Here is a 25,002-nt window from a genome sequence, read left to right as displayed (position 1 = left end):
AAAACTGGCTCTTTTCTGAGGGTATTGCAACCCCCAGATTACTCCTGGGTTGAAAGCTGGTTGGGTGGAGGAGACTTGCAGAGGAGGGAAATCCCCCAAACCCATTAGAATAACAGACCAAATCTCAGTGTCTCAATGAACTGAGATTCTAGCCCATCACACTCCTTCCTGTCCAGCTCAGCCTCCCACCCAAAAGACTCAGCCTGTCCAGATCCTGAGCCAAGCTTCATTCTCCTTTCATCCTCTTTCTTTCTAGACCACACTGGGGCTCCTTCTCTCTCCCCACCCAGCACTGAGCCCCTATACAGGGGAAGGTGTCAAGCACCTCTGCTTCCCGTCTTCCCTGCTCTCCCTGGTTGCTTTTCTCTCGGGCTCTCCCTGCCCTGCCTGAGTCTCCTCCCTAAACACACACAGGCCCCCTTCACCAAGCCATGCCCATCACTCTTGCCTCAAACAATAGCAAGCCAGCATCATCCCTATCTCGTAGGGAGTGAGCCAATGGAGCTGCTCAATTTTGAGCTCCTGCATTCAAGATGGCAATGCTCATGACTTGGGGGAGGTCTAGGTTGGATATTAGGAAACACTATTTCACTAAGAGGGTGGTGAAGCCCTGGAACGGGTTACCTAGGGAGGTGGTGGAACCTCCATCCTTAGAGGTTTTTAAGGCCCTGCTTGACAAAGCCCTGGCTGGGATGATTTAGTTGGTGTTGGTCCTGCTTTGAGCAGGGGATTGGACGAGATGACCTCCTGAGGTCTCTTCCAACTCTGATATTCTATGATTCTATGACTTCCCATTCCAGCAGTGGCAAAAGTGCTCACAACACAGCATGCAGATGGGGCTCTCCCCTCCCAGATCCCTACTCCACCCCCGCCCATCCCTGGCACTGCCAGATCACCTGCCCTGAGCTCCCCCTCCCACATGGCTGAGATAACATTATTAAATCAGGAGTTGGGAGTTTTTGGTTACAAATAGGAGTGTCGCTGACATACCATGAGAGTTTGTCAGTCTGCCTGGCAAGTCAGTACAATTGCTGGGCATAGAACTCAGCCTGCTGTTCAGAAAACACTATAGATACTTACTGGGTAAGGTTGAACAACAGTCAGGAGGATCGATTCTTTGCAGCTTCTGTAAGGAAAAAAAAAAACAGAGTGAAGATCCATACTTTCATGCTCTAAAGATAATAAGCTTTTCTTTCTAATGGGGAAAACTGTGATCCTGTGGCCAAGTGTTTATTACAATCACATACCAGAGCATTAGAGAGATGAATAATATGCCAAAGTCACAATGAATGTTAAAAATGAAGTGTTTTCCAATGTAACAAAGCAACCTGACTTGAACCTTATTATGCATTTTACACTGGGAGATATTATTGGCATCATCAAATAATTGTGCACAGCAATGATAGCTTTCCCTACTGAGCATGGAATAGTTTGGATTCATCAAATCTGTTTATCATTTGCAAACTACTTATTTCTTTCACTGGCCGAATAAAATGCAGTTGTTTCGCATGTTATCCAGCTCCTGCAGATTTAGAGCCAAATTTAGCTGAAGACACTGGGGAGGGATAGGTAAAAGTGAAGGCAGAATTTGGCCCTGAGAGTCTTCCTGAATTCATCTTTGGGAATTGGGGGAAAGGAAGATTTTGAGGATATCCCAATTACAGTAAAATATTTACAACATTATCAAAGAAAGATTATTCTTTAAAAATCTGATAGCTCTTCTTTGGGTAAAACCAGTGAATTGAAACCAGGTAAGCAGCACAATTATCTGAGCAGGTGAGTTTACAGGACAACACTAAATTCCATATCAAGTCTATTAAAACTGGAGAGGAAACCACTAGGAAATTTTGCATGATCAAGTGATTCTGATAACTTAAAGGACAAATAAATGCTTATTTAAACGAGAAAACCCAAGTCAATACTTCATTTATTACATCATTGGATTGCTTGTTTTTTATTAGCTAAGAAAAGGTTAGTTGCCATTTTGCTGAGATGGAGTTGATTTTCTGTAGGCTTTCCTAATTTCAAATGTAATTAATTGTCTGTTTATGTGATTTATTGCCTGGCCAAGTGAAATGCAACTAATTTGAATGCCAGAACTGTTCAGTAGAACAACTAAAATAAATCACAATTGTAGGATTAAGCACCATGTCACTGGTTCTGTATGCAATCACCCTGCTCTGCCAATTCACTTTATTGAAATACCATTGAAAAAAATCAATGGAACCATGGGAAAAGGAAACAGAGGAGACACTCAAAGACTGGTAAGAAAATCTGTTTGGAATGTACCTGGTGAAGTCAGCACCTGCTAAGTGAATTAGTCAACAGATTAGCCCATCCAGCTTATCAGATTCTACTCCTGTCAATGGCATTGCACAGGTGTAACTGAGGGCAAACTTTGACCATATATTCTTGCAAAATTATAGTCAAAATGATAAAACTTTCTCAGTTTTCACATCAACTTCCCATTAATCATGTTATCATGTTAAATAGTACAGATATCCCCTTGAGCAAGAGGAATTGAAAGCTTTGGTTTTGTCTATTGTATCCTCTATCCCAGGCAGAAGAAGAAGAAAAATAACAACAACAACACTGAACGATAGTGAAGCTTTGGAAGAGCTACATATGGTAAATAAATTAAACATCCTTTCATAGAAAAGTCTACAAATCATTTAGCCTAGTTAAAATAAATAGTCGCTTGGAGGAACATTACATGCATGAATTTTTTATTTTCAGAAATCATATTCTGCATTTAATGCTAGGTTCTATTAGTAAGATTTATTCACTCATGAAACAGTATGTACTCCTTGACTCATGGTGATGATATTTCTGAGGAAAAATAGCAAATTTTAGGATCATGGAAGTTTATAGAGGGAATTACCTTCAACCTCTATTAAATTAAAGTTCATAGATTTTGAGAGAATCTCAATCCTGTGTTTATAATCAACTAATAAAAATAATAGAACTATATCGGGTTAGTGAAAAACCTACTACAATTTTGGGCAATCAAAAATATGCAATAAAGGCAATTTATCATGTGAAATCTCATCACCATAGATATGGTGTCTACATATTTATCTATATCTACATCCACCAAAGTAGGTAAGTAGACTGATTTACAGACAAATTTCTAATATATTGCAGAGCCATGAGGCAAATATTTCAATTGGCCAATTGGTCACCTTCCTTGCCACCACTAATGCACCTCCTCAGGAACTTATTCTAATGTTCCAACCATTGGGCATGTGACAGGGTGCTGAGCAAAGGGTTGCTGATTCAACCCTCTGTCAGCCAGCTCCCATTTAGGGGAATAAATTTGAGCTGGCTGGAGATAACCTGGCTCTGATTGGGGAAGCAGAGACAGCTGCTGCCTAAATAGCCTGGGGCTGTATAAAAGCTGCAGGGGAAGAAAACCAAAGGGGGAGCAGAAAGAAAGGGAAAAGGTAGGGAGGTAGCACCTCCCTCCTATAGGTGGTGAAGGGCCAACTGTACATGGTGAAATGGTGGTGGGAACAAGCCTGTAAATAAACTGCACCTGTGGTTACTAACCCCCCAGGGTCTCAAAGTAACTTTGTGGCCCTAGCAGAGGCAGGAGCTGAGGGGGCCCTGCTGCGCTCTGCTATAGGAAACTTTAAAGTGTTGTCATTTTAAAAAAATAATTTGTCATAGAACTGTTTTCCCTCCTTAAATTAAACCTGTCCAAGACCCAGGATAGGCAAGATTCTAACTGGGCCAGTATCAGATTTTTTTTTTTTTTATAACAAGAAGGTGACTAATTTAAAATTCTATCTTGGGGGAAATTTCCAGCTTCGAATAGGACCAGTATTTGCACTGGAATGACCTTTGACACTGGACCATAAATCAGGCATTTTTAGGTATAAGATGACATATCTGGTCATTTTTAGATATTTTTAGGGTCCCTTCTGAGCCTTGTACAATTGGACTAATAATACTGAGGCACCTGGCTTTATGGATAGAGAGGCACACAAAGTAGACATTAAAATACAATTTTTAAAGACTCTAAAACATTACTTAAAATAGTTTTCTGTAATACATATGGCTCATGCAAAATGCACGATGGTGGCATGTAATGTAAATGTTTTATCACCGTCTGTTTGAGATGACCTGCATTAATAAATAAAATAATACCTTGCTCTTACGTAGCTCTTTTCATCTTTCAATCTGAAAGCACTTGTATCATTATTACACTCACTCATGACTTCAAAACTAGCACAAACTCATGCTGATGAAACCCTTACCATGCACATCACCATGTAGTTCCTATATAGATATAATGTGTATATATAAAAACAACAAGGAGTCCAGTGGCACCTTAAAGACTAACATTTATTTGGGCATAAGCTTTTGGGGGTAAAAAACCCACTTCTTCAGGCTGCATCTGAAGAAGCGATTTTTTTACTCACGAAAGCTTATGCCCAAATAAATCTGTTAGTCTCTAAGGTGCCACCAGACTTCTTATTGTTTTTGTGGACACAGATTAACACGGCTACCCCGATACTTTTATATATATACACATATATATTAAAACTATATAACCTGTATACTACACAACTCCATCAAGTGTGTATATATAGGGAATATATATAAAGTGTATATATATGTTCACACACACACACAACCCACTCACCCCACCGGATGTGTGTGTGCTATTAGATATTAAATACATAAACAAACTGATCATGTGACCTAATTTAAATTTGCACCATTGCTCTCCTAAAAACTTCAGGACAGCAACAGCACAAGGCAAAGACAAAAAAATCACTGTCAAATTTTCCCTTTGCACAAGCTTCTTTTCTCTTTTATTCACATACCTAAAGCATAGCTTCAGAAGGTATTTATGCATATCAAAATGTCTGTAACTTCCATCAGATTTCCCCATTTTTATTCTACTGATCCACCCATCACTTAATGAGTTGAAAAAAGATTGTAATCAAAAGTAGAATTTAGACCACACAGGCTAAAAGACCAAATCTATATTTCATGGCATTGTCAAAGCCTCTAGATTTTTAAGGTGCTCTATCATCTGCCCAGCCAACAAAGAATTCAAGTATCTATGGCCAAGTTCTCTTCATTTCAGAAAAGGGAATTAACTGAGGAGGACAAGTCTACAAAGTTGCAATGAGAATGGGAAATTCAGTGTCTCATCTCTCTGACCTTTGCAAAACCCTGTATTATGATTATATTTGTCCATTCCACCTACTCCTTGCAGGTACTTCAGCCGTAAGAAAAAGAGACTATCAATGGTCTAGGAATCAAGTTACAGAACATTAAAAAATGATCAAAGGATATTACTGAGTATTATCTCTCTCAGAGGACATGAGGCATTAACATTCCAATGAGAGACTGCTGAATTGGAATTAATTTGCAAACTGGATACAATTAACTTAGGCTTGAATAAAGACTGGGAGTGGATGTGTTATTACACAAAGTAAAACTATTTCCCCATGTTTATTCCCCCCCCCACTGCTCCTCACACGTTCTCGTCAACTGCTGGAAATGGCCCACCTTGATTATTACTACAAAAGGTTTTTTCCCCCCAGCTCTCCTGCCGGTAATAGCTCACCTTACCTGATCACTCTTGTTACAGTGTGTATGGTAACACCCATTGTTTCATGTTCTCTGTGTGTATAAATCTCTCCACTGTATTTTCCACAGCATGCATCCGATGAAGTGAGCTGTAGCTCACAAAAGCTTATGCTCAAATAAATTTGTTAGTCTCTAAGGTGCCACAAGTACTCCTTTTCTTATTCCAATGCAGTGTTAGCCATTGACTTTGTCTGTGAAGTTGCAGGTGCAGCAATATGGTCCCTCTTTTGCCATTTGAATCAGACAGTGGCAGAGTAGTTCGGGGCAGTATCACGTGTAGAGATATGGACCAAGAAAATAGTTGCCTCTAGCTCATAATCACAGAAAATACAGTATGTAAAGAAGGAGAGTGAGGGAAGGGCACAATCTGTATTCATTCTTAAGAACTGAGAACTAGAAGTTATTTGCTATCTATTTTACTGAAAAATATGAACTCTTACAACACTCAGATGAATACTAGGTGTCTCACGCTGTACAGATAAGAAGACCAAGTCTCCAGCAAGAGGAGCTAACACTGTACACAGTACTTAGAAATTGTATTACACAACAGCAGTAGTATTTATATTATGTCAGTCAGGGATGCCCTCCCTTTTAGGCCCAGACTTATCTCTGAGCCATTCAGTGTGAATCATGAGATTCTAAAACTATTGTTCGGACATGCAATGATTACAATGACATCACTAAGATCGTCCTTCTCTGAAATGTCTATGCTGTGTCTTGCATTTTGGGTCTTTGCCATATGTAACAAAGGTCTGTGTTTCATATTTGGATATTTGAGAATCTGAGAATTATGTCATATCTGAGAATTATGACTGTCACCAGAGACTCCATACATAATTACATTTTCTGACTTAAAGAATTGTAGTGTTGTGTTCATCCCCTGAGTTAAAATCTGGGAGCCAAAAGTAATAGGTTGGTAAAAATATCAATCATATTCAAAGCAAAATGAAGCCATTTCTAACTTCCCAGAACTAGGCTAAGAAAAGCTCTGTGATTATGCATTTTAATGTCATTCATTATTGTAGACATTAAGACAGCAAAAGATTTTTCATCTTAAATCTGAGATCAATCTACTGTAGTCCATTATGCTTGGCTTCAAAGGGTTTTCTTTTATTTTAACTGCATATTTAGTTGAGAGAGTGAGTACATATACACTGACCCACCCACATACATATATATATATATATACACACACACACCATCCCTGAGTTCTCCTACATCTCCTTATGTAAGGGAATTCAAAACTCCAACCTATATGGAATTTTAAAGTTTCTGGCTGACTGTTCCCCTGAGAGACAGAGGTTGTCCCCAAGCTCCATGTGAATTTAAGAGGTCAGGGACATTTCTTAAAGAGTCACTGGAGCAGAGGACTGAACCCTGTGTATCTCACCTCACCAGCCCTAAGCACCAGGCTATAAAGTTATTCTCACTTGCTTTTTCTCTCTGGACCAATGACTCTTTCATTATTTATTCACAGTAGTCCAGCTTCAATAAGAGAGAGAGAGAGATTGAGGGAGCCCCACAGAAGACTATCCTATGGTCCAGTGGCTGGACACCCCTAGTTAAATCCTTTCTCCTCATCAGATAGAGGGAGGAACTGAACCTGAATCTCCTATACCTTGGGTCACCATCATGAATGTTAGGCATGTTTTGAGCACATCTGCTAGATCAGGCCTCACAGGCAAGCGAAGCACTTTTTCTGCCTGTCTTCCTCTGGTTCATGGATAGCATTGGGGCTTAGGCAGGAAATAGGTATCCAGACACCTGGAGTGAGGAAGCAGTGCAGATGACCAGAGGCAGAAATTTAGGCACCTAGGCAACTTTTACCTTGAATATTTAGGTGCTGAGTGAATTTAGATGACTACAGGGTTAGGGGGTACTCCAGCGGGCATTTTCTGGATTGCAGTGGAGCCTAAACCTGGTATTTAGGCACTGACATCTGGGGGTTTGGTGAGTAAGTACCCTTGTGGATCTGGGCTTGTGACTCAGCACCCTCCACAACTCAAAGCTATGGCTAAGAGCTCATAATCAGCTCCACGGTTGTACACAGTACAATGTTAGAATTCTGGGTCAGATCCTCACGCCTGACCTCTTTGTAAAAGATCTGGAGCAGTGTGAAGGGGTCCTAAATTCCTGGTTCTGGCTGGGGGAGAATTCCTCCAGTACAATCACTGAGGAAGACAGTCAGATGGATGCCTCCCAAAGACCCCTTTGCAACCACTGCTGTATCAGGGATGAGGCCACAGTACACAGCACTGAAGAAATTCCAGGCAGCCCTGTGGCCATAGGACAGCCCTGGGAGGCTCCCATAATTGAGACAGGCACCCAGAGCTATGTCTATACTGGCACTTTTGTCCGTATAACTTATGTCGCTCAGGGGTATGAAACAACACTCACCTCGGTGACATACGTTACACTGACAGAAACGCTGGTGTGGATAGCGCTATGTCAGCAGGAAAGCGTATCCCACCGACATAGCTACTGCTGCTCGTTGGGGGTGGTTTAATTATGTTGACGTGAGAGCTGTGCCACTTACATGCCACTGTAAGTTCTCGGGTGGGCTGATGTACAAAAGTCTTAAGACTTTTAGAGAACCTCACCCATGGCAACTGGTAGAAAATACAATGAGCCATTAGATTTGGGGATGTCCAATAAGAATCAACTAGAATTTCTAAAGGCACTCTGTGGTGTGTTTAATTATTCCTAGCACTATTGTAGTTTGGATAGCTGCACTGATTCAGGAAAAAGCATTAAAAAAAATCTCCTTGAAAGATTTAAGTCTGCTATTACAGATGTGAACATTTCCAGAAGCAGAATTAGTCTGTATACGAAGCTGGTAGTTTTGCAGGATTCGTATTCAAACAAATCTGACCCCTCAAATAATTCAAATAGTGGATGCTTAAAATGGCCACTGCCACATAAGAAGACATTAGCATATGATTATTACTGCACTGCAGGATCAAGCAGAAGTAGAAACTACGCTGAGAGAGAGGACACTCTGATTCTAACATAAATATCTTCAATAATAGCAACAGGAATATAGAAAATTACCATCAAAGCAAATTGCTTTTCATATAAATGTTCTCTCTTTTAAAGGTTTGGCACAGTGTGAAAGTCGATCTTTAAAACTGTCATAGTCTGCAATTGGCACTAATTGGAACCCTTCTTGGCAATCTCAGCACGGGACCAAGGAGTCAGTGTGTGTGGAGATTGAATTATTCTCTTGCTAACAGAAGTGGCCCCATCAGATCATGACTGAGGCATGTTGGCTGACAGTGAAAGGAAGCTTGTGTTGCTGCTATAAAGATTTTGGGGAGAAAGAAGCCCTCATTCTCTAGGATTGTCTGTCAGTTTTATGGGCACTGATTTCACTTAAATTTTTCCTTTATTGTCATTATGGTGGGGAAAGTGCTAGGAATTCTACCTATTTAAATGTCACTGTTTTACTATCTAAGGAATTACCACCACCACAAAAACCAAACCAAAACAAATACATGGCCCAAATCACCAACTGTTTCTATAGGACCAACAATATTTTGAGCTCCATTTACAAGAATACAAGTAGCATCATAAACTATTTGGAAGCATCAACTAGAACTAGTTGTGGCTACTCAACTGCTTAGCAATGTTATTGTCTGGCTATACAGAAAGGACAGGACCCATCTGACATGGGTTTAATCAGGCCAGAACTTTATTATTAGATGTCTCAGACTACCCAGCAGATAAATGTGTACAGTGCAGGTAACCCCATATTTATTCTGTAATTACCCGGGGGGCTTTTACCAGCTCCCCTCTTTTTTCATCCAAGTCCCTCCAGCAAATTTATTGCTGGCACCTTACCATAATCTGGGGGGCTCCCTCCAGCTACCCCTCTTTTTCCATCCAGGTTCCTACAGCAAATCCATGGCTGGGACCTTACCACCCACCCCCCTTGTAGGAGGGCTAAGGTGGGCTATAAGTATGGGGGGTTGGCTTCCTGACGAACCAATCATAGAAGTCCCCAACTGCCACCCATTTGTTCCTTTAATGAATACCTCTTTTAAAATCCTTTTCCAAGCCATCTGGTCACTGTACGTTCCCTATGGAGTACCTGCACTGGACATCTGCCACAAGGAGGTGCCAGCAATTAGCTTGGCTGCCTCCCCCTCACTCCAAACCCAGTCAGGTTCCCAGACATCTTTACTGCCCCCCCTTTTATATTGGCCAAAACAAATGGGATCCCAGGCTTTACAGGGGAAGCCCATACTCCCTGAATAATTTGGTGCCCCAGGATGCCCAAATTGCTGAGCCTTTTATGACCCCAAGAGATTTGGTCACCCGGCTGGTGGAATCTGTCGAGCCTTGTCCACCCGGGTGACGCTCCAAAGCTCCCAGCCAGGCCCTGAGTTAATGCATGTATGATAACACGGCTCTGCATCAAGCCCCTTCTTGTTCTGGGCAGCAATTGAACTCCTTTACACATTCCCAGCTAGTGTTCTCCAATGTGTGCCACATCACGTGAGTGACTTCTGACAGGCCCCTCGGTACACAGCAGTGGCATGAGCTGGTCCAATAACATGTTTCTCCTTCCATGCCAACGCAGCCTTGCCTCATCACTGGACACTGGTTGCCAAGTCTTAAGGCCACTAGGACGTCCACCTATGTGCATAAGAAAAACAATCCTGTGCCCACAGATCCACACCACCATCTCCATGGCCGGTCTGCCAACATCTGGAATGGCATCATAACACATTAATGGCGACTGACCACCTGAGGTTGCACAACATATTGTATGCCTCTGAATGCCAACACCCAATTGTCAGAATTGCCTGTGCCCCTGTACCCCCTGAACCACTGCTGTTGTGGCCCTTATTGCGAATGACAGAGAACCAAATTCCATAGGGCAGAACCAAGCTCCCAGCCTTTCTGAAAGATAGCAAATGCTGCCCAGTCTCCATGATTGGTTATTGACCATCACAAGTTTAATATCCCTGTTTGCCTCTCTCGGTGTACATCACCCTGTTCCAAGCCCCACCTCGACAGTGCCCCTACATAACCCAGGCACCTGCTCACTGATTCCAAAAGTACCAAAACTGCTTTTAAGAATGCTGCTCTGAGCAAGGCCGTTTAGATTCCTGAGCACGTTAACTGTGAAGTGCCTGCATGAGTGCTGCATGGGCCATTGGAAAACAAGCACCCTGCCAGCAACCTTTCAGTTAAAAGTGCTGTGTGGATATGGATAACCATTTAGCCCAATGAGAAATGTAACAGCCGGGAGACGATTCCAAGATTGTTGAGGACGCCAATTGTCGGGTTGCATGGGACCCCGTGTACCACAGCACCCGCCCCTCTGTAATGGGCCATTGGGTGACCAGCCTTTCCGCTCCTGTAATTGCATGAATTTGTTAAGACTTGTCCCATAGCTCTGACATGTGAAAGGAGTCAGTGGATCTCCATTAAGCTTTATTAAGTTACTTCAAAATGACCAACCTTAACATCTCCCTCTGAACTGGAAATAGTGCCCTTGCCAACCTGTGGGTGGCACTTGATTTAACTCCTATGCTGGTTCCCCAAAAACAAATACATTACCCAAAATGCCAACTGTTTATATAGCACATATTTTGAGCTTCATTTACAAGAATACAAGTAGCATCATAAACTCCGTGGAAGCATCAGCTAGAGAAGTTTGTGGCTACTCAGCTGCTTAGCAATGTTAATTGCATCGAGCATATTACATCAATTCTTTGTTTCCGCACTGGCTTCCTGTTCATTTCCAGGTACAATTTAAAGTTATTGATTAGATCAGCTTTCTCTTCATACAGCTCTGTGATCGTTGTTATCAGTTCAAGTGCTTAGGAAGGTTGATACGCCCCCCAGTTTAATTCTCAAGGGTGCCATGGCCAGTAGCGTTAAGTGGAAGGTCTTCAGCCCTAGAGTTCACATGCCCCACTGATCCAACAGAACCAGCATTGCTCATTGTGACCAGTGTGTAAGCATGCGTCATGGGAAGCGTCAGACTACCGCCATGCTTACACATGGGGAGTGTGTAACCATGGGGAGCCTGATTGATGTGCATGTATATTTCAGTAGGAATGAGTCTTTCATCCACTCATAATGGTAGCATTTTCTGGCCACTTTGCACAGATGTAAATGATTACGCAAGGTATAAGGCAGAAGAGAACCAGGCCGCAGCTGTGTATGGTATCCTCCCAGTGAGAAAAATTGACCTTTTAAAAATGGAGCTCACTTGTCTAATAATTAATTGTTCAGCTTTCCTCTTCTAATTAGCCTTTCTGCTCGTTTGTTTTACAGGATCAAAAATAGATAAATTGAGACAAACCTTCATCTGGAACTCGGAGATAAGTCAGCCAGGCCAAAGTTTTGAATGCTGTGCACTCTCTTTTGTTAATCACCAATGTTCCAAGAGCTCTGAGGCAGAGTTAACTTCAGATGTATAATCAACAAGGTGCAGTGAAGCTTGGCCCCAAGATGGCTATTTATCTCCTGTCTCTAAGAAGGGAATTACAGAAGTACTGTAAATTACTTTAAAGCAGTATACAGAGGAGGGAGATCTTAAAAAAAAAGGCAGCTCCCATTCCCTTGAAAACGTTAAGATTTTATTCATCAGGCCACACTGTTGCTATTGCATGAATTGTGTGTATTGTCTCTAAGAGTGTTTTCTACAAAAATGGATGCCCAGTTTTTGACAGTTTCCAGGCAAGAGAAGTGCAATTTTGTGCATACTTTTACGTGTGCACATATAATCAGTTATATGCAGGTGGCACCTCAGGTGCACATTGGCACATATATATTAGATATAGAAAAATCTGACCCTTTTTGTCAACATACTTGTAGAGGACTTGCACTGCAAGTGCAAGTGGAGGAGTGTAGAGCAACATCAAATATGCTGCTTTCTACAATAAAACCAGAGCAAACACTGTCAGGGTGAATATGCTCATGTTACAAAAAAAAAAAAAAGGTAGAAATGTTAGGAATTTCTAGTCTTTTAAATATTTTTTCTCATGCTCTGAATTCCTTGGGATGTTTCTGATGTTCCTAGTGGGTTCAAAGCCAATCTAGTTGGGGCTGGGTGAGGGAAGAGCCACTCAGTGAATCATGTTTTTGAATGAGTTTCAGGATGTAGAAGCTGTTTTGTGATCAAAATAAGTTTTGGAGACTCCCTCAGATGTCTTGATGAAATTACCTGGCCATTTGAAAGCAAAGTACGTTTAGGGAAATATGGGTGTGACTCTCCAAAACTTAGTCTCTAAGGTGCCACAAGTACTCCTTTTCTTTTTGCGAATACAGACTAACACGGCTGTTACTCTGAAACATCTCCAAAACTTGAGACTTTTTCTTAAGTGATTACTTCCCATTATTGTTTGAATATCCTTAGAGACATAAAGAATGGATAGTTTTCTTTTCACTGAATTGCAGATCCTGTCAAGAAAACCCCCTTTCCAAGTAGGTCATGTGCTGCTCCAGTTACAGTAACAAGTGACAACCCAGAACTGAGGTAATCAAAACTTTCATGTCCTGCAGTGGATGCAGAGGTCAGCCACAGAGGACACCTTATTGAATACAAGGGATGGACTGGTACTTTCTAACATAGCACTAGTGAGACACAGACAGGATTGCTCTCTTAGCACTAATTCCCTGCATGGACACTTTCAATCTGAAGTAAAGTGGCCCTATTTCACTGAAGTCTGGAAAGGGAGAGACTTAGGGCTTGGCTACACTTGCGAGTTACAGCGCATTAAAGGAGCCCCAGGCGCACTAGCTCACTACCCGTCCACACCGGCAAAGCACGTAGAGCGCTCTGACTCCACGGCTGGAGCGCTCCTGGTACTCCACCTCGGCCAGTGGAACAACATTTGGTGCACCCCCGCTGGAGCGCCGCGGCGCCAGTGTGGACGCCCTGGTCTGTCAGTGCGCTCTGGTCAGCCTCCAGGAGGTGTCCCACAAGGCCTGTTCTTGCCACTGTGGTCATCACTTTGAACTCTACTGCCCTGCCCTCAGGTGACCAACCATCAGACCCGCCCTTTAAATTCTCTGGGAATTCTGAAAATCTCCTTCCTGTTTGCTCAGCCAGGCGTGGAGTGCTCTCAGCAAATCTTGCCAGGTGACCAGGCCTCCACGCGCCAGGCGATCCCCAGTATGGAGCAATGGTGAGCTGCTGGACCTCATAAGTGTTTGTGGGGGGGAAGCTGTCCAGTCCCAGTGGCACTCCAGCCGTAGGAATTACGATACCTTTGGGCAGATATCAAAGGACATGATGGAAAGGGTCCATGACGGGGACTCTCTGCAGTGCAGGATTAAAGTGAAGGAGCTGCAGAATGCTTACTGCAAAGCCTGTGAGGCAAACAGCCGCTCCAGTGCTGCCCCCACAACCTGTTGTTTCTACAAAGAGCTGGACATGATACTGGGGGGCGACCCCACCTCCACGGACACTTCAGAGCCCAATTCAACAAGGCGGGAGGAGGAGGAGCAGCAGCAAAGCGGGAGCAAGGGTGCTGAGGCGGAGGAAGACACCCTGGAATCCCTAGATGCACGCAGCCAGGAGCTGTTCTCAAGCCAGGAGGAAGGTAGCCAGTCGCGGCGGCCGGTTCTTGGGGAAGGACAAACACCAGAGGAGGTTCCCGGTAAGCGGCTTTTATTTTGGGAAGGAAGTTATTCAGTATGGGCTCTTGGGACGAGGAGGGTTAGGGCTGCATGCATGCCTAGATGCAGAATAGGGCATTGATATGTTCTCTCACATTGCGGTAATCGGCCTCAGTGATCTCTTCAGAGGTCTCATCCAGAACTTGGGCAATGTGCTTGCGCAGGTTTCTTGGGAGAGCCACTGTGTTCCTTGTCCCAGTAAGGCTAACTTGTCCACGCCACTGTGCCATGAGGGGCGGGGGGACCATTGCTGCACACAGGCAAGCTGCATATTGGCCAGGGCGGAATCCGCATTGCAGTAGAAGTCCCTCCCTTGCTTCCCACTTCACCCTCAGCAGCGAGATATCATCCAGGACGAACTCCTGTGGAAAATGTGGGGACAGTGTTCAGTATAGGGGTCCCCTGCCACTGTTGGCTCTCCCCAAGGCACAGAAACCCAGAGGACAGTACAGCCCTGAAACAATCAGTCACACTTGACTGTATGCTTACTCACCATTTTGGGGCTCCCGTGGGTTATGTGTGCTCACTTTGGGACGGGAAACTTATGCTATTGTGTAGACTGTGCTTGCCCTTAAGTACGGGGGAATCATTGCTCTGTCTGGTGTGAACAATGCTGCCTCTGTTAAGTGTTGCATTTGGCCTTTACAGATGCAACCTTGAGATCTCAGCTGTCTGTGTTATTGCCAGCCGAAAGACACCAAAGAATCAGAAAGAGGCCATGTAGAAGCAAGGAAGACGTTGCATGACGTAATGCAGCATTCAAGCAATGAAAATCAAACAGTGCAGGAGTGGCAGGACAGTGAAAGGATCTTCCAGCAGAATGAGGAACACCGGCACAAAAGCGCAGTGCTCCAGCAGCAAAGCACGGATCAGCTGATAAGCACAATGGAGCACCAAGCAGACCCGATCCACGTGCTCATAGCCATGCAGGTGGAGCACTACTGTGTCTGACCCCCCCTGCAGCCCTTGTCCCAAAACTCTTTCCCTTGTGCCCCCATGTCACCTCCAACCCACTTTCCCCAACATCCGGGTTCTTACCACCACCAGCTGCCTCCAATACCTGTAGCTTCACCACCCAGCCCTGAAAACTACGACCCTCACCCACTGCACTCACCCCCCATCACCGTGCAGTATAGCCATCCTGAAGTGCAGCACTCATTGCACAGCACTCCAGACAGGAAGGCTGAGTATGATAACAGGACATATGCAAATCTGTGATTGTACCGTTCCCCACTCCACCCCCTTGCCCTTTGTTTCCCAAGCAGTTGTGTTTCTTTTCAATAAATGAATTTTCTTTTCAATAAATGGATTTTTTGGCTTTGAAAACATTCTTTATTATTGCATAAAGTAAAAGATACCTTAGTCCAGGAAACAGCAGGCACTGCAAGCAGTGTAGCAAACACAGATTCCTACTAGCATTGGAACCACTGCACTTCACTGCAGGGCACCAGACATTACTGGTGGCTTTCAGCCTCAAATTGCTCCCTCAAGGCATCCCTAATCCTTGCAGCCCCACGCTGGGCCCCTCTAATAGCCCTGCTCCTGGCTGTTCAAATTCAGCCTCCAGGTGTTGAACCTCCGAGTTCCATGCCTGAGTGAATTGTTCACCCTTCCCTTCACAAATGTTATGGAGGGTACAGCACGCGGATATAACTGCGGGGATGCGGTCATCAGCCAGGTCCAGCTTCCCACACAGAGAGTGTCAGCGGCCCTTTAAATGGCCAAAAGCACACTCCACAGTCATTCTGCACCAGCTCAGCCTGTGGTTGAACCGCTTCTTGGTGCTGTCAAGGCTCCCTGTGTAGGGTTTCATGAGCCATGGCACCAAAGGATAAGTGGGGTCTCCAAGGATCACAATGGGCATTTCGACTTCCCCTACGGTGATCTTCTGGTCTGGGAAAAAAAGTCCCGGCTTGCAGCTTCCTGAACAAGCCAGTGTTCCGAAAGATGCGTGTGTCATGCACCTTTCCGGGCCAGCCTGAGTTAATGTCAATGAAACGCCCACGGTGATCCACAAGCACCTGGAGAACCACAGAGAAATACCCCTTCCTATTAATGTACTCAGAGGCTAGGTAAGTTTTAAATTTGAAAAGACAGTGACGTGATGATACACAGAAATATAGGACTGTTCCAGATGTCACATGCTGCAGAGAAGACCTCTTGCATCATCAGTGGTGAGACTGTGACTGAGATTTTCACAAATAATTATGTGATTTTTAGATCTTATTTCTAAGAACAGTGCATTAAATATTGCAGAGGCAATGTTCATTGGAAATAAGGTACGTTTTTAAGGATACTTTAATTATGCTGCAGAACTACCATAACCTTTACAATAATTATTTCAGCTTTCTGACTCTTGCAACGAGATTGACAGCTATAGCATATGCTTATGAGAAGCTCCTGTTGTCAACATTCATTGATATTTTCCCTTTCATGTTAGACCAGTGCATGGAATATGTTGCAATACAAGGATAGGTGTTCTTCTGACATATGCTTTTTAATGAAGCTTCCAATTGTTTTTTTCTGAAAATCATTTTGGTAAACTGTTGAAGATTAGAAGATAACCTAAATCCATTAAATGTCTTGGGAATTTTTTTTTATAGAAGTATCTGGACTTACTAATAATACCTAACATTTATGTAGGGATTTTTGTGTCTGAAGCACATTAAAAACATTATCTAAACTTTTAGTAATAAGCCCAGTAGCAGAAAGAGAGAAAATGAAGAGGGGGAAAGATGTTTTGAAATGAAGTACATTTCTTAATTTCTGAAACATGTTGAATTTTCAAGTGCCATATTACAGAGATTGTACTCTCTCTCTCCCCGATATTATTTGATTTATTGCTAATGCTACTTTAATTCTTATCTACTTTTGAGGACTAGCCTTTTTGATCTAATCTAAGAGTTTCATTCCCTTTCCAATGTGAAGAAGTTTCTACTTGAGTAAGTTTTAAATCATTACACATTGACATAGAGACAATTTTAAGAGCAAATCTTCCAACAGAACATGACTTATTTAGTTCCACATTAAGCAAAATTTAGGTGATCATCGGCTGACTTTTTCTGTTATATCTCCAAGGTTAGACCATTGGCAGGCACTGAACTGCAGAGACTAATTCAGAATGACTTTTGCTTATTGAGTGTGGGATGGAAAATTGATTGGTTGGTTGCCAAAAACATACATCCATGTGCCACTGGAAGCTGTACAACTCATGGCAAATGAGATTTTATAATGATTTTTGTGAGTGGCTAAACAGGGGACCCTTCTTAAGTTCTCATGCACATGGCACAGTAATTCAGACCAGAATCCTGGCACTCAAACCCCTTCATTTTGTGCGTCTGTATATGGAAGTCTTTTCCACATGGAAATGATTGCCATAAATCTCTTCCTCCTAACCCCAAGAAAGATTTGAGAAAGTGGGCAGAACCCCAGCAGAAATTCTGATTCAGCAGTGTTGCTGGCCAGTTTACCACATGCTCTCATTCATTTATATAATTTACTGTACAGAGCATCTTGGGCATATGTTATGAATCTGGAGTGTGTAAAGCTCTAAAGCTACGCTTTTCTTTTTACTTTAAAAAAGATTATTTTAAAATCAGCAATCGCGTAAGTTGTTAATCTATTCAATATAAACTCTGGGTTCAGTTTTTTCTTTTATTAGTTTTCAGAGACTGAAAAGAATGTCTTGGCTAATTAAAATTATTGTATTTATGCTCATAGCCTACTCTGCAGTGAAAAGAAAATTTTTTCCTAACTGGAGTGCTATGTTGTTACCAGTAATGTACATAATTTGGTTTACATTACCCTTTGACAAAATGAGCTTGCTAATAAAAATATTTTAGGTAAGCTAAAAAGCAAATGCATATTTATCAACAATTGTTTGCAAATGTCACAAAATTCACTCATTTAGAGTGAGTAGGAATCTTTCCTAGGCAAGTGCTATCAACTTCTGCAGAATCTAAGCTTTCATTAGTAAAGGAAGTTCTATCCCTTACTGTTGTGAAGATAAGCTTCCAAGTGTACATTGATGCAGTGCTGAGTTCCTAAGTCTACGGCTGCTAAGTGCTGATGCTGAGACTCAGAGCTTTGCCAAGCTGCAGCAGAGTAAAAACTAAGCAGTTTTGTCAGGGTTCACGGTTGCTATTCAGAACCCAGAGGGAAGCAGTTAACTGACAAGAATCAAGTAAACTCTTCACACTGCTGTTTGGGGAAGCAGTAGCAGACTCTGGAGCTGTTCGCTAGAGCTGGATAGGAGAGGGATAGACTAGTAGACAACCCACCTTGCGGCAGCTGGGAAGCCGCGGGAGTGAGGGCGGAAAGATTAAAAACACAGTGAAGTCAGGAAGAACAAAACTTGGAGAACACGTTGGATGAATTTTACAGGTATTCGTTGAACAATTTGTTTGAGAACCACTTTTTGTAGTATTCGACCAGGTCTGGTAGCTGGTCACATACTATTGATGAACAGATACATTCACTGAATTACACGTGCAAAGAATATTTATTTTTCTGTTATTCAATCAGCCCTTAAAATATTGAAAAGATGGTTTGTTCCACCGCAGATCCTGTGTCTCCCTCCATACCTGCAAAGCACCTGTCGCTAACACATTTTGAACACTAACAGAAGCAACCTTCTAGCTGCTGTGTGCAGCATCTGTGCTGCCCTGCTTCTGGTTCTTCATCACATTGAAGAGCCCCAGCACCTGCCTGTGTTCCTGCTCAGCTTTCCCAAACTGAGTGAAATAATAATAGCAGATTTGTATGGTCACAATTCAATCAAGTATACAAGACCTGCAAGAGACCAGACTTATATTACTCCTTTAAACTGCAGGGGGGGTGCATGACATCACAGGGTTTTTTCATTCTGGCTAGTAAGCATTGGGTACATTTTTCAAGCCCCCAACCACTTCTTTTGGATTGAGTTGTTTTGGCTTCCAATGTGAATTATGCAAATTGCTTCCATGTTAGTCATATGTAAATTATTATTAATTATTTTTGGAGTAAATATCGATGCTGATGAAGATTAGGAACTGGTATTACCAACATTTGTTTTTTCCTTAGATAGTAGGTTACATTGCCGCTGTCCCTATGGGTATAAAAACCATCTTTTCACTGAGTGACCACTTAACTCGTTTTCCAGGCAGCTAGGTTCACAGCATCAAGATTCTGGGTTCAATTTGTTGAAGGTGATGATGGCAGGGAGAATTATCTTGGATTAACAGACCCAAATTGTTGCTTACACATTGTGTCTCATGCAGGCCACCTTACAATTAAAATGCCCAGCACCATGCGCCAAGTACTTCTCTTCACATCCACAAGGTGAAGGGAGCAAAAGGCAGACGATCCAGCCTGGGAATGTGATTAAGAGAGTTCTATCTCTCCAGTACATTTTCCACACAGAGCAATCTTAGAGAACAACCCAAGTCATGAGTTTCCCCTTTCAACTCCTTCCTTAACTGCATGTAATACAAGAACACTTTCCTTCAGGGAAAAACATTTAACCAGGGAACAGTTTTGATTCAGGGAAAAGGCATTTCCGTGTCTATATTAATGATTTACATAATAATGTTTCCATGAAGTAATCTTGTCAGAAACAAAACTCTGCTTTCAAGCTTTACAGTAAACAGGGGAGAGGGCATGGAGGGGATAGAGAGGTTAATAACAACATATGTGCAGGAGATAGAAAATCTGGTTACATGTAGGTTTTGGTCAGGTGAGAGAAAATAGATCTTTTGTATACTCCTGACTCATCTTGTTTTTAAAGCTTTTCACCCCACAGGCAAAAAATAACTTAAAGGGGAACACACTATTTCTAAACTCATTTTATGTTTTTAGACTCCATGTTGCAGGGAAGTGAAATCACAGTCGGGTCTAGTCACAAGGCATGGTTTGGTGACTGGATTAGTTCATCATAGTATACTAGCTACTTACACATTTTTCAAAGTCCCTGTTTGGCTTTAGAGCTCCCAAAAGTTACTGTAGATTAGTGGTCTCAAATGTTTTTATGGACAAGATCTCTTTTTGAATTTAAGTGCAACTCAGGATCTACCCCGCCCCTTCCCTGAGGCCCCACCCCACTCACTCCATCCCCCCATCCCTCCGTCGCTTGCTCTCACCCACCCTCACTCACTTTCACCAGGCTGGGGCAGCGGGTTGGGGTTCGGGAGGGGGTGTGGGCTCTGGGCGGGGGCCGAGGGGTTCAGAGTGCGGGAGGGGGCTCTGGGCTGAGCCTGGGGCAGGGGGTTGGGGTGCAGGAGGGAGTGAGGGGTGCAAGTTCTGGGAGGGAGTTTGGGTGCAGGAGGGGGCTCCAGACTGGAGCAGAGTGTTGGGATGAAGGAGGGGTTGTGGGGTGCTGGCTCTGGGAGGGGCCTCAAGTCTGGGGCAGGGGCTTGGGGTGCATGAAGGGGTTTGTGGTGCAGGAGAGCATATAGGATGCTGGCTCTGGGAAGGGGCTCAGGGTTGGGGTGAGGACTCCCCTCGGGCAGCACTTACTGCGGGTGGCTCCTGGTCGGTGGCACAGCAGGGCTAAGGCAGGCTCCCCGCCTGCCCCGGCCCCAGGCCACTCCTGGAAGGGGCCAATGTGCCCCTGTGACCTCTGGGAAGGGAGGTGTGGGGAGCACATGGCTCCATGCGTTGCCCCCTCTGCAGGCACCACCCCCACAGCTCCCACTAGCCACATTTCTCCGTTCCCAGCCAAGGAGAGCTGTGGGGGCAATGCCTGAAGGCAGGTGCAGCGCGTGGAGACCTCTGCCCCCCCAGGCCACGTGGGCGTGTGGGCCACTTCTGGGAGCAGCATGGGGTTGGGGCAGGCAGAGAGCAAGCCTGCCTTAGTGGCAGCCCTGCTGTGCTGCCAGACTTTTAGCTGCCAGGGTCACGATCGACTGGGAGCGTCTCCAGGATCAACCAGTTATCCCGATTGACCAGTTGGTGACCACTGCTGTAGATAGTGTGCAAGAGGAAAGCCCTTGCCTGAAGCTAAAGCAGCATCTTTGGGGAGCATTGCCTGACCATAACCCAATAACTGAAAATGGATATCTTTATTTCAATACATATTTAAAATTAAGAAGCCAGTCATGAGAATCTTCCATGTGGAACCAGGAAGGCTCATTGATTTTTGTCTATAGAATATGAAATTAGGTTCCAGAGACAGATAAAGTCTCTCCATAGAAAAATTCTCTTGCTTTCCTGACTGTCATCTGTATCAGAATGTCTCATCAAAGACTAAGCTTATATATATGGTTCTTTCTAGAAGTTACATGCTGGTTCTATGCACTTTTTTACAATTTTAGCAGCAAGTAGATTAAAGCAGTGGTTCTCAACCAGGGGTACGCAGAGGTCTTTCAGGGGGTACAGCAACTCAACTAGATATTTGCCTAGTTTTACAACAGGCTACATAAAAAGCACTAGTGAGGTCAGAATAAACTAAAATTTCATACAATGACTTGTTTATACTGCTCTATATACTGTACACTAAAATGTAAGTACAATATTTATATTCCAATTGGTTTATTTTATAATTATATGATAGAAATGAGAAAGTAAGCTATTTTTCAGAAACAGTGTGCTGTGAAACTTTTGTATTTTTATGTCTGATTTTGTAAGGAAGTAGTTTTTAAGTGAGGTGAAACTTGTGGGTACACAAGACAAATCAGATTCCTGAGAGGGGAACAGTAGTCTGGAAAGGTTGAGAGCCACTGAATAAAGGGAAAAAAAAACAGAGCTACATATTTGGTGACCTACCTTACAGAAACCAAAGAATATTACCACAATTTTATGTCAAGCCAGAGATAATATTCATTGTATTCTTAGTTATTTAACATTTCATTATTAAACTCATTTCTGCCTAACACGCCTCTGCCTTGATGGCTGAATGCAGATGGAGCAGAATATGTACTGCAAAATATCAAGCCCCTCTTGAAATTAAGGCCCTGGTTTCTGAGAATGTAAACTGGAAAAAAAATCACAGTTTATTATGTAATCTACATTGCCTAGATATTAAAACAATGTTAGGACTATACAATTAAGATGATACATTTTGCAATTACATTGGGAAAACAATCTCACTAACATCCTAAGCATGCAAACACGCTTCAGATAATCTGTGAAAAATGAGGTATTTAATCTTTTCTGCTATAACAGGACAATGATTTAGAGTGCAGTATTTTGAGGGCTTGCTTTTTCCCCCCTCCAGTGTACATTTCATTCTATTCTTAAAAAGCCTTATACTTTTAAATCTGTTATTTTTCTGAGAATGTTCACATAATTGACAGAGTCATCAGGTTCAATAGCTGTCCCTCACCTTAACTGTAATTTTGTGACAAGCATAAGGGCTTCCAGACTCCTAGCTGTTGATTTGGGTGTGCTGACAGTGATCTACCAGTGTAAGAACAAATTCTTCACTCCAAGGGCGGGCATTAAAATTCAATACTCAGAGGGAATGCACCAGAAGGTTTAGCATGCAAAGGACATAGGCTAAACTCCTGATTTAAAGGGTAAGTGTCAAAACACAGAATTTAAAGTAGACTTGTCAAAATTTAATCTCCTAGAGGTCAATCTGACATCACTAGTGCCCCTGTGGACACAATAGTCTTCATTGCATTGTCATAGAGTAGCTTCCCCCCCCCACTACTTTATTTAGATTGAGAATTTTATTTAAAAACAAAGAAACAAAAACTTTTTTAAAATTAAATTTAGGGCTAGTGAAAGTTGCCAAACTGTCAGTATTGGATATTAAAACTCTCTCTCCATTCTTTGATCAAAGGCCCAGATCCTCAAAGATATATCTATATCTATCTATATATATATATATGTGCCTAACTCCCATGGGAATCAATGCCACCTACTGCACAATGGTTGAGCGTTTAATAAAAATATAACACTAGAAAACAATCCCTGACTGAACATCATCTTGTATGTAAATCTAATCAAGGTCTTAGGAATTGTTTCTAAAGTTTTGTTCACACAATTATTCTTTTTTTTAAAGGAGAAATACTTATTATATTCCCTGCTTTGCCACTCCACAAACCTCTCCTTCATTTCCATGAAGTTAAAAGGTCTGTCTCAGAGTAGGGTTACCATATTTGAACATTCAAAAAAGAGGACACTCCATGGTGGGGGGGAGGGGTAGTGTATTTGCTCGTGCCGCCCCGCCCCTGGCCCAACCCCACCCCTTCCGTGCCCCCATTCCAAACCATTCCCCAAAGTCCCCGCCCCATTGGACCCTTTCCCCAAATCCTCGCCCCAGCCCCGCCTCCTCCCCAGAGCGCGTTGCGTTCCCCCTCCTCCCCCATCTCTCCCAGTTGCGCGAAACAGCTGTTTCGCGGCGCAAGCGCTGGGAGCTAGGGGGAAAAGCAGGCACTCTCTCGAGTGATCGACATTTACTTTCTTTCTCGAATGATCAACATTCACTCTCTTTCTGGAATGAGCAACTCTTAGAATCATAGAATATCAGGGTTGGAAGGGACCTCAGGAGGTCATCTAGTCCAACCCCCTGCTCAAAGCAGGACCAATCCCCAATTAAATCATCCAGACCCCTAATCATTTTTGTTGCCCTTTGCTGGACTCTCTCCAATTTATCCACATCCTTCTTGTAGTGTGGGGCCCAAAACTGGACACAGTACGCCAGATGAGGCCTCACCAATGTCAAATAGAGGGGGACGATCACGTCCCTCGATCTGCTCGCTATGCCCCTACTTATACATCCCAAAATGCCATTGGCCTTCTTGGCAACAAGGGCACACTGCTGACTCATATCCAGCTTTTTGTCCACTTTCACCCCTAGGTCCTTTTCCGCAGAACTGCTGCCTAGCCATTCGGTCCCTAGTCTGTAGCTGTGCATTGGGTTCTTCCGTCCTAAGTGCAGGACCCTGCACTTATCCTTATTGAACCTCATCAGATTTCTTTTGGCCCAATCCTCCAATTTGTCTAGGTCCCTCTGTATCCTATCCCTGCCCTCCAGCGTATCTACCACTCCTCCCAGTTTAGTATCATCCGCAAATTTGCTGAGAGTGCAATCCACACCATCCTCCAGATCATTTATGAAGATATTGAACAAAACCGGCCCCAGGACCGACCCCTGGGGCACTCCACTTGACACTGGCTGCCAACTAGACATGGAGCCATTGATCACTACCCGTTGAGCCCGACAATCTAGCCAACTTTCTACCCACCTTATAGTGCATTCATCCAGCCCATACTTCTTTAACTTGCTGACAAGAATACTGTGGGAGACTGTGTCAAAAACTCTTCTTTGGGGAAAAATAATAAAGGCAAAATCCCGGACGTTTTTAGATATTTAAAAATTCCTCCTGGACGGCAATTTAAGAACCAAAAAGCCAGACATGTCAGGGAAAATATGGACGTATGGTAACCTTATCTCAGAGTATGAGTTCCTGTTCTGTAAATTATCAACAATCACATGATAATGTAAAAGCAAGTCTATAGGGGAGGGAGTTTTCCTGGAAGAACTGGACTCAAAGTTAGCAGAGAAGATTCTACATTAAAAAGGAAGGACAAGGAGTTTTTTTCAGCTGCCAGACTCTTCCCTCCTCCTCTCCTGCCATCTGCCAGGAAATTTTCAAAGCTTGTATCTTCCCTGCAGCTCTTTTGGAGAATAGAGGTCAGGCTCACGGGAGGTAAGGTAAGCTTTTACAATGTTTCAAAGGTCACCAGAAAGGAAAAAACCCAGAAGCTCAGCATTTCAACTAGCTAAATTGGCATACTGAAAAGCCCATTAAAAACTGAGACTCTTCTGGT

General features: G+C 43.2%; 1 protein-coding gene across 8 annotated transcripts in view; it reads right to left on the bottom strand.

Annotated features, from left to right (window-relative positions):
• FRMPD4 (FERM and PDZ domain containing 4) overlaps positions 1-25,002 on the bottom strand; it is a 447,791-nt gene that overhangs the window by 39,831 nt on the left and 382,958 nt on the right. For all 8 annotated transcript variants that reach the window (XM_073354864.1, XM_073354871.1, XM_073354914.1 and 5 more), the window contains one exon: positions 1,081-1,126. In XM_073354864.1, coding sequence (XP_073210965.1) covers positions 1,081-1,126 — 46 coding nt within the window. The remainder of the gene's footprint in view (positions 1-1,080; positions 1,127-25,002) is intronic.

Source organism: Lepidochelys kempii, chromosome 1 (genome assembly GCF_965140265.1).
Source record: "Lepidochelys kempii isolate rLepKem1 chromosome 1, rLepKem1.hap2, whole genome shotgun sequence".
In the NCBI taxonomy this organism is placed as follows: Eukaryota; Metazoa; Chordata; order Testudines; family Cheloniidae; genus Lepidochelys; species Lepidochelys kempii.
This window is presented reverse-complemented; position numbering and strand designations above follow the sequence as displayed.